This window comes from Rhopalosiphum padi, chromosome 1 (genome assembly GCF_020882245.1).
Source record: "Rhopalosiphum padi isolate XX-2018 chromosome 1, ASM2088224v1, whole genome shotgun sequence".
NCBI lineage: Eukaryota > Metazoa > Arthropoda > Insecta > Hemiptera > Aphididae > Rhopalosiphum > Rhopalosiphum padi.
The window spans coordinates 21,920,004-21,939,973 of record NC_083597.1 but is presented as its reverse complement, the minus strand read 5'-3'; the positions used below and the strand labels follow the sequence as shown (position 1 = coordinate 21,939,973).

At 30.6% G+C, this 19,970-nt stretch overlaps 1 protein-coding gene across 3 annotated transcripts in view; it reads right to left on the bottom strand.

Moving 5' to 3' along the window:
• Positions 1 to 7,064: 7,064 nt before the first annotated feature.
• LOC132931845 (paired box protein Pax-6-like) overlaps positions 7,065 to 19,970 on the bottom strand; it is a 43,694-nt gene continuing 30,788 nt past the window's right edge. For 2 of the 3 annotated variants that reach the window (XM_060997887.1, XM_060997888.1), the window contains 6 exons: positions 18,568 to 18,946; positions 14,986 to 15,138; positions 13,191 to 13,273; positions 9,454 to 9,767; positions 8,718 to 8,962; positions 7,065 to 7,783 (listed from right to left, as the gene is read on the bottom strand). In XM_060997887.1, the coding sequence (XP_060853870.1) occupies positions 7,698 to 7,783; positions 8,718 to 8,962; positions 9,454 to 9,767; positions 13,191 to 13,273; positions 14,986 to 15,138; positions 18,568 to 18,946 (1,260 nt within the window). In that variant the 3' untranslated portion in view covers positions 7,065 to 7,697. The remainder of the gene's footprint in view (positions 7,784 to 8,717; positions 8,963 to 9,453; positions 9,768 to 13,190; positions 13,274 to 14,985; positions 15,139 to 18,567; positions 18,947 to 19,970) is intronic. The other variant, XM_060997889.1, reaches the window with a different exon arrangement.

Genomic DNA, 19,970 nt, shown 5'->3' with positions numbered 1-19,970 from the left:
ATATTAATTTATATATAATTTATATTTCTAGCCTTCTAGGGGAATAAAAAAAAATTCAAGTTGTCAATTTTTTCGAGTTTTCGAGGTTCGAGTTATCGCGACTTCACTGTAATAGCAAATACTGTTTATACATAGGTGCCTATATACTGCTCACTAATTATCAATTTGCGGAAGTGAATCAGACGAAGTGATTTTTATATAAAAATTGAAATAATTGCATTGGAATGTTTATTTTCAATAAATACGCAATATTTAATTATTTAGTTTTAATTATATTAGATGAACACAAATGATACTTATTTGTAATTAGCATAATTTGGTATATGTATATTGTATATTATAATACTAGCTATCCCCGTGAACTTCGTTGCCTGTACAAAATGTATCCGTGTAAAATTTGGTTGCAAAATATGTTAACATTCATGTAGGTACCTATGAATAATATTTCCAACATATAAACTTTACAATTTACATAGTGGTTCCACAAAACGTTGGTTTTTTTTACTATTTAACATTAGCATTTTTCTAAGATTATTTTTCTTTTTTTGTTGTTGTTGTTGAATGACTCAAATTTGATTTCTATTTCATTTTGGATCAAAATCCAACAACTCATAAAGTTTTAATAGTGTGAACAAAAAACAACAAAAATATTTTTTTACCACTACAATAATTATTCACTGAAATAATAATTTTTTAATAATAACTAATAATTGGTAAACACAGATGAAAATAAAAATATCTTTATGTATTTACTTGCCGATTATTAAAAAAATTAATCACTCAATTTTTCATTAACTTATGTAATCAGAAAAAGACTTAAGTGTTAAGACTTGCTCCACTGCAATGTACTATTTTATCTAAAAAAAAATCAAGATAATTGTTACTATAATTTTGAGTATTTAAAAAATTACAAAAAAAATATAAATTTGCTTACTCTCACTAAAATAAAGTTACAATATTATGAATTATTAATAAAAAATAACTTTAAATTTCGTCAATTATTATTATTTAATCTATGTTATAAATAGTAATACATACTTTATCAAAATATAAGATATTATATATATATATACATAATATTACATATTAATATAATCTTCGGATTGTCCTGACTGACAAAAAATCAACGAGTAGACTTGGAATTTTGACAGTATTTTTGTTTCATAATGTAAATGCACTTAAGAGGATTTTGCAAAATTCGCATTTTAAAGAGGGATTCACGCGGGGATTTGTTGCATCACGAAAAACAATTATTATTTTGTTTATATAAGGTTGCCATTGGTTACGGAAAATATAGTTATTATAATTGGATAAATTTTAGACATGTATTATTGATGTATGTTATGTTTGATCAAAACCACTCATTTAACGTTCAACATGTATTTGTACAGCTATTATTACATTTTATTTTGTTCGATTATAGTTCGCCAGTTCGGTTGTTTTACATTATGATTCCATTTTTTGAACGTCTTAATTAGCGTTATTCTTAATATCAACAATAAACTCGTTATTATATGGATAGGTATAGTATTAAATTAATATTTTTGTTTTATTATTTGAATATAAATTATTACATACTATTTTTTTATTTTCTGACTTTATTACACCGAGTATTAAATAAAAAATAGTTGAACAAAATTTGAATAACATAAAGACAGAGTTGTCAATTTTAAATGCACAGGGACAACTGTTAGTATTATATATAACATTCTTAATATCTTAATTTCTTAAAGAATTATACTATATTACTATAAAAGTCATAAGGTAAAATGCGAGTCTTCCTCCAATTCACTCATTCATTTTGTTTTTTTAAGTTGTCTATTCACTTCTTCGTATTTACTTATGATATATAATATACAGATTGTAAATTTAAAAATAAACGCCAAAAAAAAGGTAAAATAATTTTAAAAAAATTATATTTTTGAATATGTGAATAAGAAAAATTGCTTATAAAATAATATTAGTGACTAATCAATAACTTGAAATTTCAATAAATAATATACTCGCATTGAATTTAGGATAAAATAATGTATATTTACAGACTTTTAATTCCATTAAAATTTAACATTAATAAAATGTCTGTGAAGAACTGAAGAATGATTATTATTTATCGCGTATTTGCGTATTATTATAATAATTATTGTCTATTACGCTATAGATGAGATGTTATTATTGTTGATTTAAAATTAGGTATATTCAATATGATATGTTTATAATCTATACTACAGTATACGTTCTACAGTAGTGATACAGAAATCCAGTAATTTTACTTAATTGAAGTTGAGTTTAATAAATATTATTGTTGTCTTTAAAACATTCACTATCTTGATTATTAACGTAAATATAATTAGAACGAATCATCATTGATTTAACAAGTTTGCAGAATACAAAGAATTAATAAAATTGCGAAGTTTAACCCGAAAGTTATGTATACCTATTACATATTAGCAAATAAGGGTATTGACACTATTAACCAGTTAAAAATATGTTTTATTTTTTAACTTTAAACTTATCGAGCTATATAGTTAATATTTGAATTAACCTATATTTATATAATCAGTTAAAAATCTATTATAACAATTTGACATTTTCCATTTAATTTGAACAATAATATGTTAAGTTAAAATCATGTTTTTAAATTTGTCTTACCTTATACCCACATGGACGTTAAGGGGTGTATTTTAAAGTTAAAATATATATTATATGTTTACTATTATTTATATAGTTAAAATTTAATTAACTTATTTATTCTGATCAGAGCGATTTATTTATTAATTTTTCCAATGTAATTATATAACGTTGATGTTTTATGTACATTGTCTTGCAATATTTAATTTGCAACCTAATTTTTATATAGCAGCAATAAATAGTAACGCACTTTGCACTGTGGGATGATTGTATTGATTTAAAATGATAAGTGTCTTTTTTTTCTGACCGTCAGTCTTTCATCACTTTTTGGGGCAGTAAAAATAGTTTGATTTTCAACTTTGAGGTGGTTTCTGGTAAAAAAAATAGTTAAAGTTGGTACTCGAGAAGAGAGGTCAAAAGTAAAAATGTCCTAGTATATTTCTTAAGAAAACGTTAAATTCGCATGTGTTGTCTCTGTCTTACGTTACGTACATCATAGCAAATTGGAGCAAATCAGCAGAATACATTTTGTGATGTTAGCTTTAATATTATAGCTTTAATTTACCTATTATCAGGTTTAAAGTTAATAAGAATATTATCTAAGAAATATCATACAGTTTTATTGATATTATCATATTAAAGTGAGTTATGAACATTTTAAAGTTGTAATATTTTACATAGCTATATAACTCATTTTAAGATGATAGTATCAAAAAAGCATATAGAAATCTTTAAATAATATTCTTATCTTTAAATTTGATAATAGGAAAATTTATTCGAATATTAAAGCTAATAATACAAAATGTGTTCATCTGAACGCAAATTTTCTATGAACTATGATATACGTTAGTGAAGCAGAGACAACACGTGCAGGTATAACGTCCTCTTAAGAATCGCGGTAACAAAAAAAAAAAAAAATGGAAGAAACGGAAATGCTTTCTTTAAACTAGTTTTTGATCAAATCGGTTTCTTTATGATGTTATAACTTATTTAAAAACAAATAATCGTAGATAGTAAAATTTTCACAAAATGTTTGTATTCTATAGATGGTATGATTTTTAAAATATTATGTTGATTATTTTTGAACAAATTGTAAGAAATGTCTGATTTATTTTTTTTTTTCTAAAAAATCTAAAAAATATACAAACAATTTTATTTTATTTATTTTAATAGTTAAAATTAATTAAAATATTAATATTTAATAATATAATAATGTTATACGTTTTCGTTAAACATTAAATCAACTTATATCGTAATACTAATAATAAAATAAATGATTTTAAAAGCTATATAAAAAATATACTTATAGTAATATATGTTGACCGGCCGTCTGCTCAAAATCGTTTTTCGTATATATAGTCAGCATATATCATCGAATTTAAATTTAACACACCCTTTACAGTGACCCACTCAATTTCAATACAGCAGATCGGTACCTAGTATGGGCTACCTTTTTTATATTACCTACATCCAGTGGCGTAGTTGAGGGAGGCCATGGGTATATGCCCATAACAATCTTTAAATAACCCACTTAAAATAAAAAGATTGATCTGCAGCTATACTACTGATTACATCACGTCTTGGACAAATATTATAAATATTGTAAATATTAGAAATCTCTGACGATTTGGACAAATATGTTGATAAGTTGTAATACTTTATTTCAAAATATTTTAATATGTATATAAAAAAAACGAAACAATGCGTAGTTTTACTATACATATTATTATTATATTGTATTGCGTCGTCATTATAGTAACAACGTCTTTATAGTAGTGTTTATAAAATGTAAAATCGCTGTGATTCGATAGGTACGTCGTGGTATTTAGTATAAAACATTGTTCTATTGCACTAATGCAACATTATTATTATACAACACACTATATATTTACATTTATTAATAAATATATATATATATACTATACAATAGGTTTATGTATATTCTCAGATGTAATATATTGTTTTGTTGTTTTCGAACGATGGTTCAACACAATGGCATCTCTTCTCGGCATAACAATAATAATAATATATACATAGTGTATACGGTTAAATAAAAAAGAAAAATATTTAATTTTTCTGCCCCCGCCATACATAAAATGTATATATATAAATATATCCATTGGTCGGTTATCCATATTATTATTATTATTATTATAAAATATGTATATACTGCCCTCTTTTTGTTTTTATTATTTCCCCCTTATTCTTTAATACTGCAGCTCCCTCCCCCCACATCCTCTTTTACAGTTTTGCGTATTTCCACACTCCATCGTAGTAACCGTACACACTGCTTACTATTATGTTATCTCTTGTCTGGATATATATATATTATGGGTATACATAGACGTCCGCTCCTATGGATTATTCCTCTTGTACCCTGCTTCAGCTCTTTTACCTATATATTCACATTTTTTTTCATTAGTCGTCAGTAGTTTTAGCTGCTCTCTTTTGCGCGCGCGCTTAAAAATTCTCGTTCCATAACTTTTGGTTTTTTTTTTAAATTTTGTTTTCCAATCCGATAAAAACTTTTTCCTGTATCTAACGTTGTCATTGTTAAACGGAGCTCGGTACTGACATACCTATACATTTATTATTTTTCTATTATTGGTGTTATATAAACTGCATAAATTGTATTCGCTTATCGCGTAAACGATATTGTACAGGGTTATTCATAAACTAACTTCACCCCCACATTTTCTTTCAATAATGAATTTATTCAAACTCTGAGTTTTTGAGTTTTTAAATACAAGTATCTACTTACATAAAAACTACGCATTTTCAAATTCTTGAGATTTTTTATTCCAACGTATAAAAAAAGTGTTCTATTATTATTACTATGATATTTTTACGTCGTGGGATCTAAATATGAATCTGACATTAACAATCAGTTATTGCGATTTTTGAAACGTCATCAATATTTACGTACTGATTTTGCATTATTTCACTTATTTATCCATGTGTAACTTAAATAAATATATTTGTACTGATCTACAATACTCCACCGAAATAACAAGTAAATACGAAACTCGTTAAAGTTTAAACTTGTTTATGTAAGATTGCGTGTCAAACTGTCAAATCATCGTTTTAGTATATGAAATATACTTAAACATAATTCTGAAACTCCGAACATACTGATGAATGTTATAATTATTTATATTTACCGTTGTTTTTACTTGTAGATTTTAAAGTTTACTACAAACCACAGTGAAACTTTTTAATCGGCACTGTATAGTGTTATACTGATAATCATTATTTTGTTTACGATATGTATAATTATACACGGTGCTTCACCAAGAATATTCATCTAAATTGTCGCATTTAATAATTTATTTATTTAAGTTTTGATGAATACTTACTTAAGAATCATATTTTCCAATAGGTATACTTACAATGATTATACTATTTAAAGAGTATTCTGTAACGATACTAATAACTTCTAATGAAAACCACTATTTTTCTGTACATTTCAAGTGGTTTGTTTTAAATGACGATATATCTATACAAATCAAAACTTTGGCGAATATAATTTTCGTGTTATTTAACCATCTGTAGTACTATTGGCGATAAGTTCATAATAATAATAAATTAGGAACATTTAAAGGACATGGTTATATGGAATTTATAATAATTAATATGTAACCTATATTAACATAACATTTTATAACTTGTAAAAATTGACAGAATATAATAATATGTACTATAGATTAAATATAACACACATTTTAAATTTTTATGAAACCATTTCAAGGATTACGAACGATTTTTGTATAGTATATTGTGTATATATAGATTTTAATAAATCAAAAATTAATCGTTTGAATTTTAATTTAGATATCTATATTACGATTAAAAAAAAAAAAAAGCCATCTGCCTATTTAAAAAAAAAAAGGAATGATCTATCAACTTACTGTAATATATAGCTATTAATATTTTAATAGTTTTATGAAACGATGATAAAAGTGGAATTAGAAAAAAAAATGTTTGTGCTAGAAACGATGAATAAAAAACTTCTTGCGGTCTTTATAAAATCCCGAGAGACTCTTTCGAGTTGCAGTCGTCAATTTTGACAATCTTATCAATTCATATTTTGATTTAGCTCACCACATGTGTACATATCATCCTGGTTGAAAACTAGTCACAGTGTCCACTAATACCTTTATGTACTAAATAATAAATACTATTACTTGTGCCACTCTTCTGATACTCAATAAGCAATGATTCTAAACAGAATTTATGGGATCGCTCATAATTATTTATCAGTTTTCTTTCTCTAGCGACCATATAAAATCTGTAAAGAATATATTTACTTGTCAAAATAAACAGCTCATTGTAGTATATTTTGAGGAGGATATGGATAGGATGTGTGATGCTAATTTATAGTAATTATTATGTAAATATAGGTACCTATATAAACAAAATCCATAGATATTACAATATTTATTTATGATTCTCATTTATTGATAATATGGTTTTTTACAAATGTTTTGTAAACAATCGCAAGATCATTTCGCGATACAAATATAGATTGTATAATATACAAGTAAAAAAAAAAAAAGAAAAGAAAAATTCGATCAATTTATTAGCTACTATAGAATCGATTTATCGTAAAAATAATATATTATTATTAGAGATATGCGAGACTCTAATATTTTTACACAGTAAGACTAACACAAGAACTTAAAACAAAGTATAAAAGAAAACTGTATTAGAATCAAAATTAAAATTTGACGACTAAATATCTCTCTACTAGTCTATGTATATGTATATATATAATTTGTATTTATATATATATATAGATTCATATTTGTTCTGTATAGTATTAATGCGGTTATAATATAAGTTTATAATGAACAATTTTTTATACAATATCAATATTATTACGTAATAATTTAATATCTTACAATATAATATAATATAATATATATATGTATAATATGTACGTACATACCTACATTGATACAAACATCATTTAAAAATCTTTCACGTTTATTAAAATAAAAATTAGATCACTCAGAACATTTGTCGTAATGTACATAATTTAAATTTTGTCAGCGATAAACATCATCCATTTACTGTAATCTCGACCAATATGTGTGTTCCGGCGCTTGGCTCAATGGTATTTGAACCGGTACCGATACTCCTGCAGATATTACGCCTGAAAACAAGCAATTACCAACATGTGAAAAAAAACTCGAGATAAAAATATATATTAATAAGTTCAAAGTAAATCGTGAAAATGTCAGTAGAAAACCTTGATTTATATAGATGAGTACACACACATGTCGGGAAATTTTAAACGTTGGAATTATAATATGTAATGTTATTAGGTGAGTAAATAGTGTTAACCTGTTGACTGTTGAAGCGTACACATTGGTTTATAACGCGTACATTATTTTACAATATTATCTAGGCTACGACTAATTTTCACGTGCTGGTAGTTAAAGTTATGTGATTCGGTTACCCACGCGATTTCCACCATTAAATTTGTGAAAATAAACTTGCTCAATAATGCAGAATTTGATTAGGCGTTTTTGGTATCGGCACAACCATAAAATCATCATATTATTATATGCTACAAACTATTTTTTTTTATTGATGGGAAAACACTATATCTTTGACCTAGTTCATCAATCTATCTATATTAATAAAATATTTTATTATTTGTGTGTTTGTGTAAGAGATAACAGCCAAGTCTATCGCATTCATTCTGAAATTTAGTACTAAGTAATCCGATATCCGAAGGGCTGAACTGCCAATAAGCACTTTGAAGCCAAAACATATGAATTTTTTGGCATGTGAAAAACGTATATTTTAATGTTAGTTTTGGGTAGCCATTTGTTATGGAAAATAAAATATTTATTTATACCTGGATATAATTTTAGACCTGTATTTGGTCAAAACCATCTAAAATAATGTGTTTGAAAATATGTGTAACTTTAACAAGGTTTTATTTATCCTGATTATCACATGCAATGCAATGTATTACCTAATACCTATATTATAAAAATTAAATTGAATACGTCGTTGTCGTGTCTTATCCACCCTCCATAGGTAATGATAATAATAATAAAATAGTAATAAATGTTTACCTGTGCCTGTAGCGCCGGGTGACGTGTTAGACGCGTGATGCGTAGAAGTGGGATATGCCGCCGGATGCGTGTTGGCGTTGACCGAGTGTGCGGGAGCGGGCTGGCAAGGGACGCGCGGTGATGACGACACTGGATGGTTGTACAACGAGTCTGGTGGCGGGTGATGGAACATGTACGGATACGAACTGGCCGGATGATGGTGGTGATGGTGATGATGGCCACCGGACACCATGCTTGACATAGAACTGAAAATTAAAATGTCGAATAATCTGTGAGAATCGTCGCAAGTACATCAGGCAGTAACAGCGTCAAGTTATATGAGACTAATAATAAATTAATTAATTAAGTGCGGAAAAAAAATTATAAATGACGTGATGCCCGATAACGTGTTAAATTTTTTATTCGGACATCCTCTTTAAATTATGCTAAATAGTACATAATATATAATTTGGTTATAACCTATAGGTTATGACGTTATCTTATTGTTATTATGTTTAATTTTAATTTTAAACGGGGATCAAGAAAATGGTGATAATCAACAGATTTAGGCAAACTATCTTCTAGTATAGTAAATCATTAAATTCAAAATACAATTGATATTTTTTGCCTACTTCAAAAACTTGTGAACCGGTACGTGATTTCGTTGTATTTCGAATGATGGATCACGTTAAATCGGTAGAGATTTACCTGTGAAGATTTAGAAGTAAAGATAGTAAACTATAATAATAAAACTTACCCGTAATTGTCGGTAGGCATGGTAGCGATTGGTTGCGAGATGGACTGGTACATGTGGTTGAAACCGGCCGCTTGGATCGACGCCAGTCGGTTGTTGTGGCCACCGCCACCTCCGCCACCGCCACCGCCACTGCCACCACCGACCGCGTTCGACGTGGCGCCGGCCGGTGGACTTACGGACGCGGATGACGAAGAAAGAGCAGCTGGAGTACCGTTTTGCTGGTCGAGTCCTCCACCTCCACCACCTCCACCCCTACGCTGGTTTCTCAATTTTTCTTCTCGTCGCCATTTTGCTCGACGATTGCTAAACCACACCTGTGCGAAAAATGCAATCAAAGATTTCAGTTTATATTCGGACGGGTATTTGATATTTTACTATGTTAAAATGTTGTCAATGCTATAAGCACGTCATATTGTATACTGACATACTGTAATGTATAAACGTTTAATATTATATAGTTTTAGCAATGACATAAGTACATTACTATAACTATACATTTTGTGACCGTTTCCCTTTTCGTGTACGCCGCTCGTTTTCAGCGTTTTCTATATTATACTCGAATGTATTTAGCCATTTATAGGGTTGAATCGATCCCGAAAAATAAATGATTTGTACATCAGTACATCTCCAATATGATATAAATTTCATTAGGTTAATAGTCGACGCGATAAACCATCGCGGCATCGTATATATAACATTCATAATGTGATATATGTGCAAGCATACGCATCTTGGCCAGCGTACATACGTTATTCCTTCTGTATCTGTTTTTTCGGATGATATACGTCTGTCGTGTATACATATGTTTTGGGTTCTTTTTTCTGCGCGTGGGGATCGTTTATGTTTCCATTAGGATTTATTACGAATGTATGTATAGTGCACTCCTCGTATACATATATATATCGTATCGACGAATTCTGTTTCGACTGTGTGCGACCATTCACCGAACGCACCGGTCCGTGAAAACTACGACGAGCATATTATTATTATTGAGGCGGTGGTGGGTTTCGTGTGTATGTTTCTAATTTAGCTAATGACCGGTTGCCCTACATAATATTCAATTCCGCTAATGTTGCGGACGAACGCCCCTTATAAAATATAATATCGCTTGCGCCAGTTAGTATACCACCCACAGATACAGATGTGCAGAAATATAAAAAGTACTATATGTATCATTTATATAAATGTAATAAATACGATAATGTTATGTCGTTGCGTGTTGGTAGAGGTTTGGTAGGGAGGAGGGTGGTTGTCGACGATGTTTTTTTACCTGCGTCCTTCTGCAGTGCGATTATAATAAATATCAGTATTTTACATTTATAAAATTATAACCAATATAACCAACATAATAAGTGTTAATTGATAATAACATTTAAATTTATATAGATATGTATGTAAGGTATGTACGTTACAGAGACTGAAACGTTTTAATGGTGTTATTGGTTCGTCGAAATTCAAAATTAACGTTTTTCCTGATCCATGAAGTAATATACGTTTTATTAGAGATATATAACTCGGCAAATACATTAGTAAAATTTATTTTTATCTCACGTGGAAGTTGAAATTAAAGTTACTGTGACTTGAGTCTTTACTGTAATATTATATATTTATATGTATTATAATGTACATGAGAACTCTATATTATGTAATTGGATTTTACTCTTAGTTATGTATTAATAGGTACACAACTGTATAATATGTGTAGGTATGCGTATCTACTATACACCGCCTATTTAATGTGCCCTTGTTGAAATTTCGCTGAGTTTGCAATATAATGGATATTTAATTTCGAAGTTAATGTACATAAACTATTCCGGATCTGATTAAGTATTTCAGAACGCATTGCGCCTGATTTATACTTATATGCATTATACATAATATATTCGCGAGCGCGCTTCGAATGTACGGCATCTACTACTATATAATATATTATACACTTTTAAATATGCTTATATTTACTTAAAGCAAAGTATAAGCCATGGGGTAAATTTTTATATCGTATACAGTTTTAATAACTATATAAATTAAATAATATAAGTACTATAAGCAGTAAGAACAGGGTTACGGATAGAATTATTGGATGTAATTAATAACAAAATAACACGAAAGTGTCTGTAAATATTAAAATAATTAAGTGTTATGGTGCTGTAAAGAGCATGAGCATAAATATTATCGAATATAACAATATAAATATAATATGGTCTTTGGGGACATTGGACTTGGAGTGAGCAGAACTTGCTGTGGATCATTTTACACGACAAATGTAATGAGTGTTTTGTCGTATCGTCGATTAGTTTATTTATCTTGGTTGTTTGTATTATTATTAATATTACCTACCTATACCGAAAACGTTCAACAGGCTCATTGCGCACGACAGGCGTCGAATTTATCGTCGGCGCGAGGGAAGTTAAAAACCGGCGGTCCCTTTGTGCTCGTTAAATTTATGTCAACCCCCTAGTACACGCGTTCGTACACACACATACACATACACCCGCGCGCACACTCACACATATGGGTTTTATTATCGTTGTGAGGGCGGTCCGCGATTAATCAGTCTACTCTTTTTTTTCTTTCTTTCTTTTTTTTCTCCCTCCGATGTCCGGCAGCGAAGAGGACAATTTCCTAACTGGTGGCGATCGTGGGACTGTTGTTGCGTACGGCTATATACGTGTAGGTATATTATAGCTATAGAGTGTATGTAATAAGTGTATATATATATTATATTAATGTGGTGGTAGAGGGGACGAGTGCACGTTCTCAGTAATTGAACTGTCCCCAATTGCTCGGCACAAACAGATTATTTTTATTGTATATATATATATATATATATATATATATATAAACGCATATATAGAAATATAATAATAGTATATATCGTATATACGAGTATAATATACCCGTCGCTAATAAAATCAAACTGGCCTATATATACGCCTGCCCTTGTATCGTAACTTAATTGCCGGAGTGAGTGTGTGTATGCGTGCGTAGTAGTGATGGTAAGGGGGGGGGGGGTGATTTGCAGAAGATGTTTTCAGCGTTCATCATTGTATTAAAATGGAATTACGTGGCGCAAATCAAAGAAACTGACAGTTGATATATATTATATTGCATAAATATTTTGATATTATGTTTATAGAGGTAATAATATGTTCAAATAGTTTTTGCAGTTTTCTTTTTATATGAGACGTCTTGTTACAAACATGTCGCTTCTCCCTGGAAAAGGAGGAAAAAGCCTGTTTTTATTTTTTATAACGGGATGAAAATTCATCTCACGCCTACGCCGCGCCGCCACCGGAATGCCAGTTATTCGCATATAATATAATATAATATACGCGGTGCACAGGCGACTGGCGGCAGCCAACCGCAAGAGCACATACCCGTACACACGGACAAACACAATACCCTGATGTGGGAAGTTGCCCCCCTTTTCAAAATCAATACCTCGCACCCTATCGTCCGTGGTTTTCATTGTCGCTAGCATGGAAATCCTCTCCACAAATAATATTTTCACTAACTTGTTCCCCGTCATTGCGAATCATGTATAACAATGTATACAGTATAATAGTATTACACACAAAATACCATCGATGACGAATGCGCCCCGACTACCGAATAATAAAATTGTTTATCTCTAAGTCTGATGTATATTAAATAATATGTAACTATATTATAGCGAGACACTGCAGTATACATATACAAACGTCAAACATATTATATAAACGTACGATTATTATTACCTGAATTCTTGCTTCCGGAAGAGATATATTATCCGCCAGCCTTTCTCTGGCGAACACGTCCGGATAATGTGTTCTTTCAAATTCTGAAAACAGAATAAAATTGATTATATTTAAATATACATAGCACAGGCATATTCGATGAGCTATAATCATAACTTAATCTAAAACTGAAAGAGTTACAATCATGTACTACTGTACTAGATATACTCATGAATCATAAGTATACTTCGATTTGGAACTTTATATTTAGACTTATGACGTGCACGTATTAAACATCTGTATATACTATAATATAGACTTAATGGTAGATTTTTTAGATTTATGTTATGAAATAAATTACATTTTACATTACCAATCATTATAATATTTATAAATTAAGGATAACCTATTAAAATAAATTATTTTAAAAATGGATGTATTCTAAAATTATGTAAATAAAGATAATAAGAGTGGATATTTAAATTAGTCTTATATTGCATACAGTTGAAGTATAGATAAGAAGATATTCCTTATTTTAATATTATAAGTACAAGTGTGTAAATAGAAATTATATTTATATATAAACTTAAAAAAAATAAACTAAAAAATAAATTTGTAAAATTTGACTGAGGGGTCTGTTAAATAAGATTAGACACTGTAAATAATTAAAAAAATGTATAGTAAAACTGTATCAATACATGACTGTACAATCGATGACAAAAATTAATAAAGCCTACATACATTATTGTATTAAGTACTATACTATATTGTACTAAATTAAAAGTCTCAAATGGGAATTTTGATTATAAAAAAAGATTATTTTGATTATATTATATACTATATTTGTATTTATTGACACCCAAATTCTTCAAGTTATATGATACAATCGATATAGTGTTTATTATCGTAAAAACTATTCACTAAAATCGGTATATGCTTTAAGACATTTATCGGTTAAGAAAATAGTTTGACTTGTATCTTTTATAAATTAAATTTTTATTTTTTGACACACATAAATCACATTACCATTACATACTTGAGGTTTTTAGTCATACTATTTAATATTCAAAATTAAGTCTATTGGTAATTATTAACTATAAAAAATACGATGTTAATTATAGTATATATATGATATAATGTGATTAAACATATAGCTTAAAACATGTACCATTACAATATAGTTAGAACACTACAGATTTAAATTAACAGGACAACAACTATAATTATTAACACTGTAAGTTTGGCTGGCTAATATTGGTTAAGAAATAATGCGAAGAGCTTACGAATAATTAACTATAGTAATGAAATTGACTGTAATTGACAACAACAACAACAACAACAACAACAACAACTCAATAGTCTACTTGCGGATTATAGATTGACATGGGTAAATTAATATTTTAAACGACAAGAAAATGAAATTTAAAAAAAATATATTTAATATTGAATGAATATTATAATAATACCTACTATTAATTGACAGATATAATGTTACCTACGAAGTCGCAATGTGATCTATATTTATACACAGTGTATAAATCGCTAAGGTCTATAATAAATATTAAACTTTTTAAACGAAAATTCAAAATCCAGTCTTTGTAGCTATAATAATACAGGTAGAATAAGTAGATATTGCCAGAAAAATCAAAAATAAGTCAGTCGTGGAAAAATTGTCATGGATTCCAGAAAACGAAACTTTCCGTCTTTTTAAATTCAAATTTCAGATATATTCTGCCTCACAAATTAAACGATACACCTATAGGCTATGATATACGATGTTGGTGTTTTATACGCAGGTTGACCACCTATAACTAACCTTTTTCTAAGCTGTCTATTTGGTCGTTGGTGAAACTAGTCCTGTTTCTTTGCAGTTTCCTTTTCAGTCTAAGTCTTAGTTGCGAATCGTCATCCGCCGACGAATTGTGCTCCGAGTTGCCATCGGATGTGCTCTCCGGTGCCAATTCAGCAGCTGAAACACGCCAATTCGAATTCAGCAAAATACGTTTAATACAACATACGGGATGAATCATGTGTCTAATACATTATATGTAGCAATATTTTATATTTATATTCATATTCATATGTCATGAGAAATTCGGTGCAGGATTTCGATCGTTCGTACGGGAAACTGTCAGATTTCTGTGTAATATTATGTCATATTAAAGTGATTTTTGGCCGTCATAGTAAGACGATTATTTATTATATAATATCAAGAGAGCACTGATACCACCGTTAGTGCTAAAGTAATATAACTATGTTATAATATTGTCGCCCAAACTATAATAATAATAAAACGCCTGTTATATTATTGTGATGTAATATTATCGTTTTGTGTGTACGCATTATAATAATAATAAATGGTAGGTGCCTTTACACGGGTTTTATAGCTGTTTCGTTCCGCTTTCGATTTTGATCGGGTCTCGCGCGATCCACCAGCGGAGGGTACATAATTATAATATATAAATAAAGGTGAGGTATATACACACGGGAGGGCGGGCGGACGATGCGATCAATCGGTTGTGTGTGTGTGTGTGTGTGTTTGACAAGGGTGCGGGCACACGTGTAACCGCTTGGCTGCGCGTGCGCGAGTCGCGTGAAATAACCCTCGCGGCGGCCTTGGTCGAAGGGACGGTGGAGGGCGGTCCGGCGCGGGCCTATCGGAACTCTCGAGGGGGCCGACGACGGGTCGGCAGTCGGTGGTGGCGGTTGCGCGCCGGTCCGGAAGGACTGCCCACCCTCCCCTCCACCATCGGTCGTCCTGTTGTGGCGACGGCGATAGGGCGCCGCAGCTGCTGCAGTCGGCGGGTATATTGCACCGTTGCAGAAGAGGGACGAACGGCGGTGGTGGTTTGGTGGGTATAGCCGGTGGCGGTGGAGCGGGCTCCCTCGCCGTTCCCGGAAAATCGGCGGCCGGCGCGCGTAACCGGATTTCGATCGGTCTGCGACGAGGGTGGCCCGCCGCTGCCGCCGATCTCGCGAAAACAATAGAATTTGCCCGTGGCCAAACTTCATTTTTATGTTATTATTATTATCATTATTATAATACATATTACTATGTGTGTATGCCTTTAACGCGACGCTTCAGCCCGGAAATCTTTGTACAACGGACACCTCTGCAAAGTGCGAAATCACGGCCGATTGGCTTGCAGGATAAACTCTTACAACGCTCCTCGTAAAATATTGTTTCACAGTTTATAACCCGTAATATACAGTTATTATTAATGGGTTTTATTTAGTTTTAAGTAAACAAAAAATATCTAATGGGCCAGGAATAACTGCAGATACCGCAGTTGTGCGTCCACGGACCACGATTATAAAGAAAGCATTTCAGCTAAAATCTACATCATAGTTTTGAATCGTGACACAAAAGTTTTATTTTTTATTTTGAGCATAGACACCTTATAGGTTTATTATTATATCATTCGAAAATTATATTAACATCGGGCCGTTACTGTTATTCGTATAGGCAACTAAACATACTAAAAGACACTATGAATGTTATTATGTTACATAATATTAATATATTCTTAGAAGAAAATACCGTATACCTTAACATAAATATATTTTACGGGAATAGAATCATGATACTTTTATTAGAATAAATTTAATTGTTTATTGAGATTAATTATTATTAAAGTTTTACATTTTATTGGTTAAAAAATGCATTAAAATATGATGGTAAATGATAAAATGTAATTAAAAAAATATATATAGAATATAAAATTATTATGGTCCTCGAGGGTTATGCTTTAAATTTGGTTTAAATATAAAGTGTTATATTTATGCTCCTAAATCACTTCATGGGGAAAAAATAGTAATTTTTTATAAAGAAGGGGTCATGGTAAAATATGTTTCAAAGGTTAATACGTCTGTGTGTGTTGTCCTTTTATGTGTTAAAAAAGCATGTTAAACGCAGCGTATATAATTGCGTGTGGAATTGCTCTTAAAAATAAAAAGTATAAGTAGATTGAATATACAGACTAACGCAATGATGGAAACATCGGGAAAAAAATATTTTTAAGTTTTAAATTAATAAGATTTCACTGTATTATTATAATGGTTTTACGATAAATGCATTTATGTCCAATATTTAGTCACTATGACAATCAATACCTGCTACAATTGCACATTTTGTATCTACGAATAGTACTTATTAGTCTAAAAATTATTTGAAAACGATAAATTATTGCGTTAATATACAGTGTCCCTTGAGGATTTACCCATTGCGATATCTCCTGAAATAATGGAGATATCATATAGTTCTAGTATTTTAATAAGATTCACAGAGACAAGAACTACAAATATTTCATATTTTAATTTACGTTTATGTTTTGTAAAATATATATTTTTTTATTTAACTATTTTAAAAAAAATTGAAGATAGTCATTTTATAGAGTTTATTTTTCTGAAAATATTGACGTTTCAGCATTTTAATTTCATTAATCTCCTGATTTTTCATATTTTTTCTAGTTTCTAGAAGCCAGTCGGTTAGTACCAGCCGTACTAACACGCAATGATACCACTATAGTATTAAATAATTTGCAGTTTTTTTCAAAACCAGAAAAAATATTAAAAAACAGGAGATTAATGAAATTAAAATGTTGAAGCATCAATATTTTCAGAAAAATGAACTCTACGAAATGGCTATCTTCAACTTTCTGTGAATCTTATTAAAAAAACTAGAACTATGATATCTCCATTATTTCAGGAGATATCGTAAATCCTCATGGGACACGGACTCTCTGTATATAACAATACATAAGAAGAGAATAAACTTTGTTAAAAGTTTTTTTTGACAATAAACCAATACATAATATGTATGAAAAACGTGTATTCATCAATTCGTTTCATTCGTTGAGATTCAATTAAAATATTAACTGTAACTACAGTAAAAATAATATCATTGGTTGAGCCTGGAGAAAATACTTTCTAGACTGAAGGGATAAAGAGAATAACTTATTAAAAACTCGTAAGCTCTATAAAAAACTCTGGCTATTATACAGGTTATTTTTTTAACGTAGAATAATAATCATTTTTTCCAGACCCCAAGTCAATATTTAATATTTTAAATTTTATAAATATTTTAATTGTATGGCTATTTTTTTTAGATAAGTACTTAAATATTCAGTTTACGAAAATATTAGTATACAATTATATAGATTTTGGCCTATTAATAGGTAAAATAAACTGAAAAGGTAATCCAATATCTTTTTAAAAACATTACTTAGCTTAAACTTTATAATATCTAACTAAAGATTAAAATACTTAGCACTTGCTTTAGATTTTATTTGGATACATTAATTTCAAAAATACAAAATGCAAACGATTAAATAATAAAGACAAAATCGTCTTGCATATTATAAAGTAAAATTGACCGATCTTAGCCGGTGGTGCTTACCTCTCCTCTGAATATCTTCTCTGGACACGGCGGTGAGTGATGCCGTGGTAGCCGTGGCCAGTGAGGCAGCCGCTGGGTTTCCCGGATGGTGGCCAGCCGAGCCGACCAGTGCTGGATGGTGAGGTGACGGCGCGCCGCCGTGTACAGGCGGCCCGCCAGTTGAAGGCGGTGGTGGAGGCGGTGGTGCTGCGTACCATGGCCAACCCGTCTGCCCGTTGAACATGCGAAGCTTGTCGTACACAGACTCTGCCGCTCCACCGCCACCACCAATACCTCCACCGCCACCCAGACCATTTCCGCCGCCGGGCTGGTGCGTCGACGAGGCCTGGTGTTCCTTTTGTGCGGCTAAGTTCCTCAGTACTCGATTGATGGACGACACCTGTGAAACACGTGCGTAATTAATAATATTATGATGATATATAGTTTTAGTTTCTCGTTACAGCTGGCTTATCGAGTATTATTTATCGGAAAAGCGAACAGAATGTATAATAATATGAAGGAGTGATTTGGAAGTGGAAGGAAATAATTCTGCATAAAACGCTTTATTTATGATGTGTCCTATGAAAATGATGTACCACCTAATAGGTTCGAATAGGTTTTGAGTTTAACATAACTTTTTGTCTTATATTGTATTTTGATTCATACGTGGAACTTAAATCTGACCAGATAATTTGGCTATTTGTGTCGAATAGTCATCAGGAATATCACTAAAACCTATAGAAAGAGTAGCGTTTGCTTATTTGTTCTATAAAAACATAAATATGATTTTAGATTTTTGTTTCAGATTTTCTAAATCAGTTATAAATACATATTTCAAATTTAATATCGTTACGATGATTAACTTGTGACATCACATGATATATATCTAACCGTGTTACCATTGATGAACGTTGCAGGGATCACATGACCCGTCCAAAACATCCAGCACTGTTACTAAATGGGTTTTTTAAATTAATATTCGTGACAATATTCTGGGTTATTGTTATTATCGTCGTCATCATCGAGAACAATTATTATTAGTGTTACGTGCAGTCGCGTATTATATTCGACGCGCGTACGTTTTGATTATCGCGTGTAAACACGCGTGTTATTAAACATATATATATATATATATATGTTGTGCGCACAGAAAGAAGAGAAGCGGTCAACTGGAGAAATCGCTACGGCAGTGGTGACGGTGGAGGAGGAAAAAAAATTTATTTTAATCAGTCCGCATGTATTGTCCGTGCGCAAATCGGTGTGTTAATTTGGACAAATGCGACAGCGGCGGGATAGGCTGAAGGGTGGCATCGACCGCCTCCGCAGCCGCCGTATAATGAAGTATTGGCTGGCCAAGTCATTGAGCAAACATAATAAAACAAACATTTTACGCTAAAGGAGAGCGTTTAGAAAAAATAAAAAAT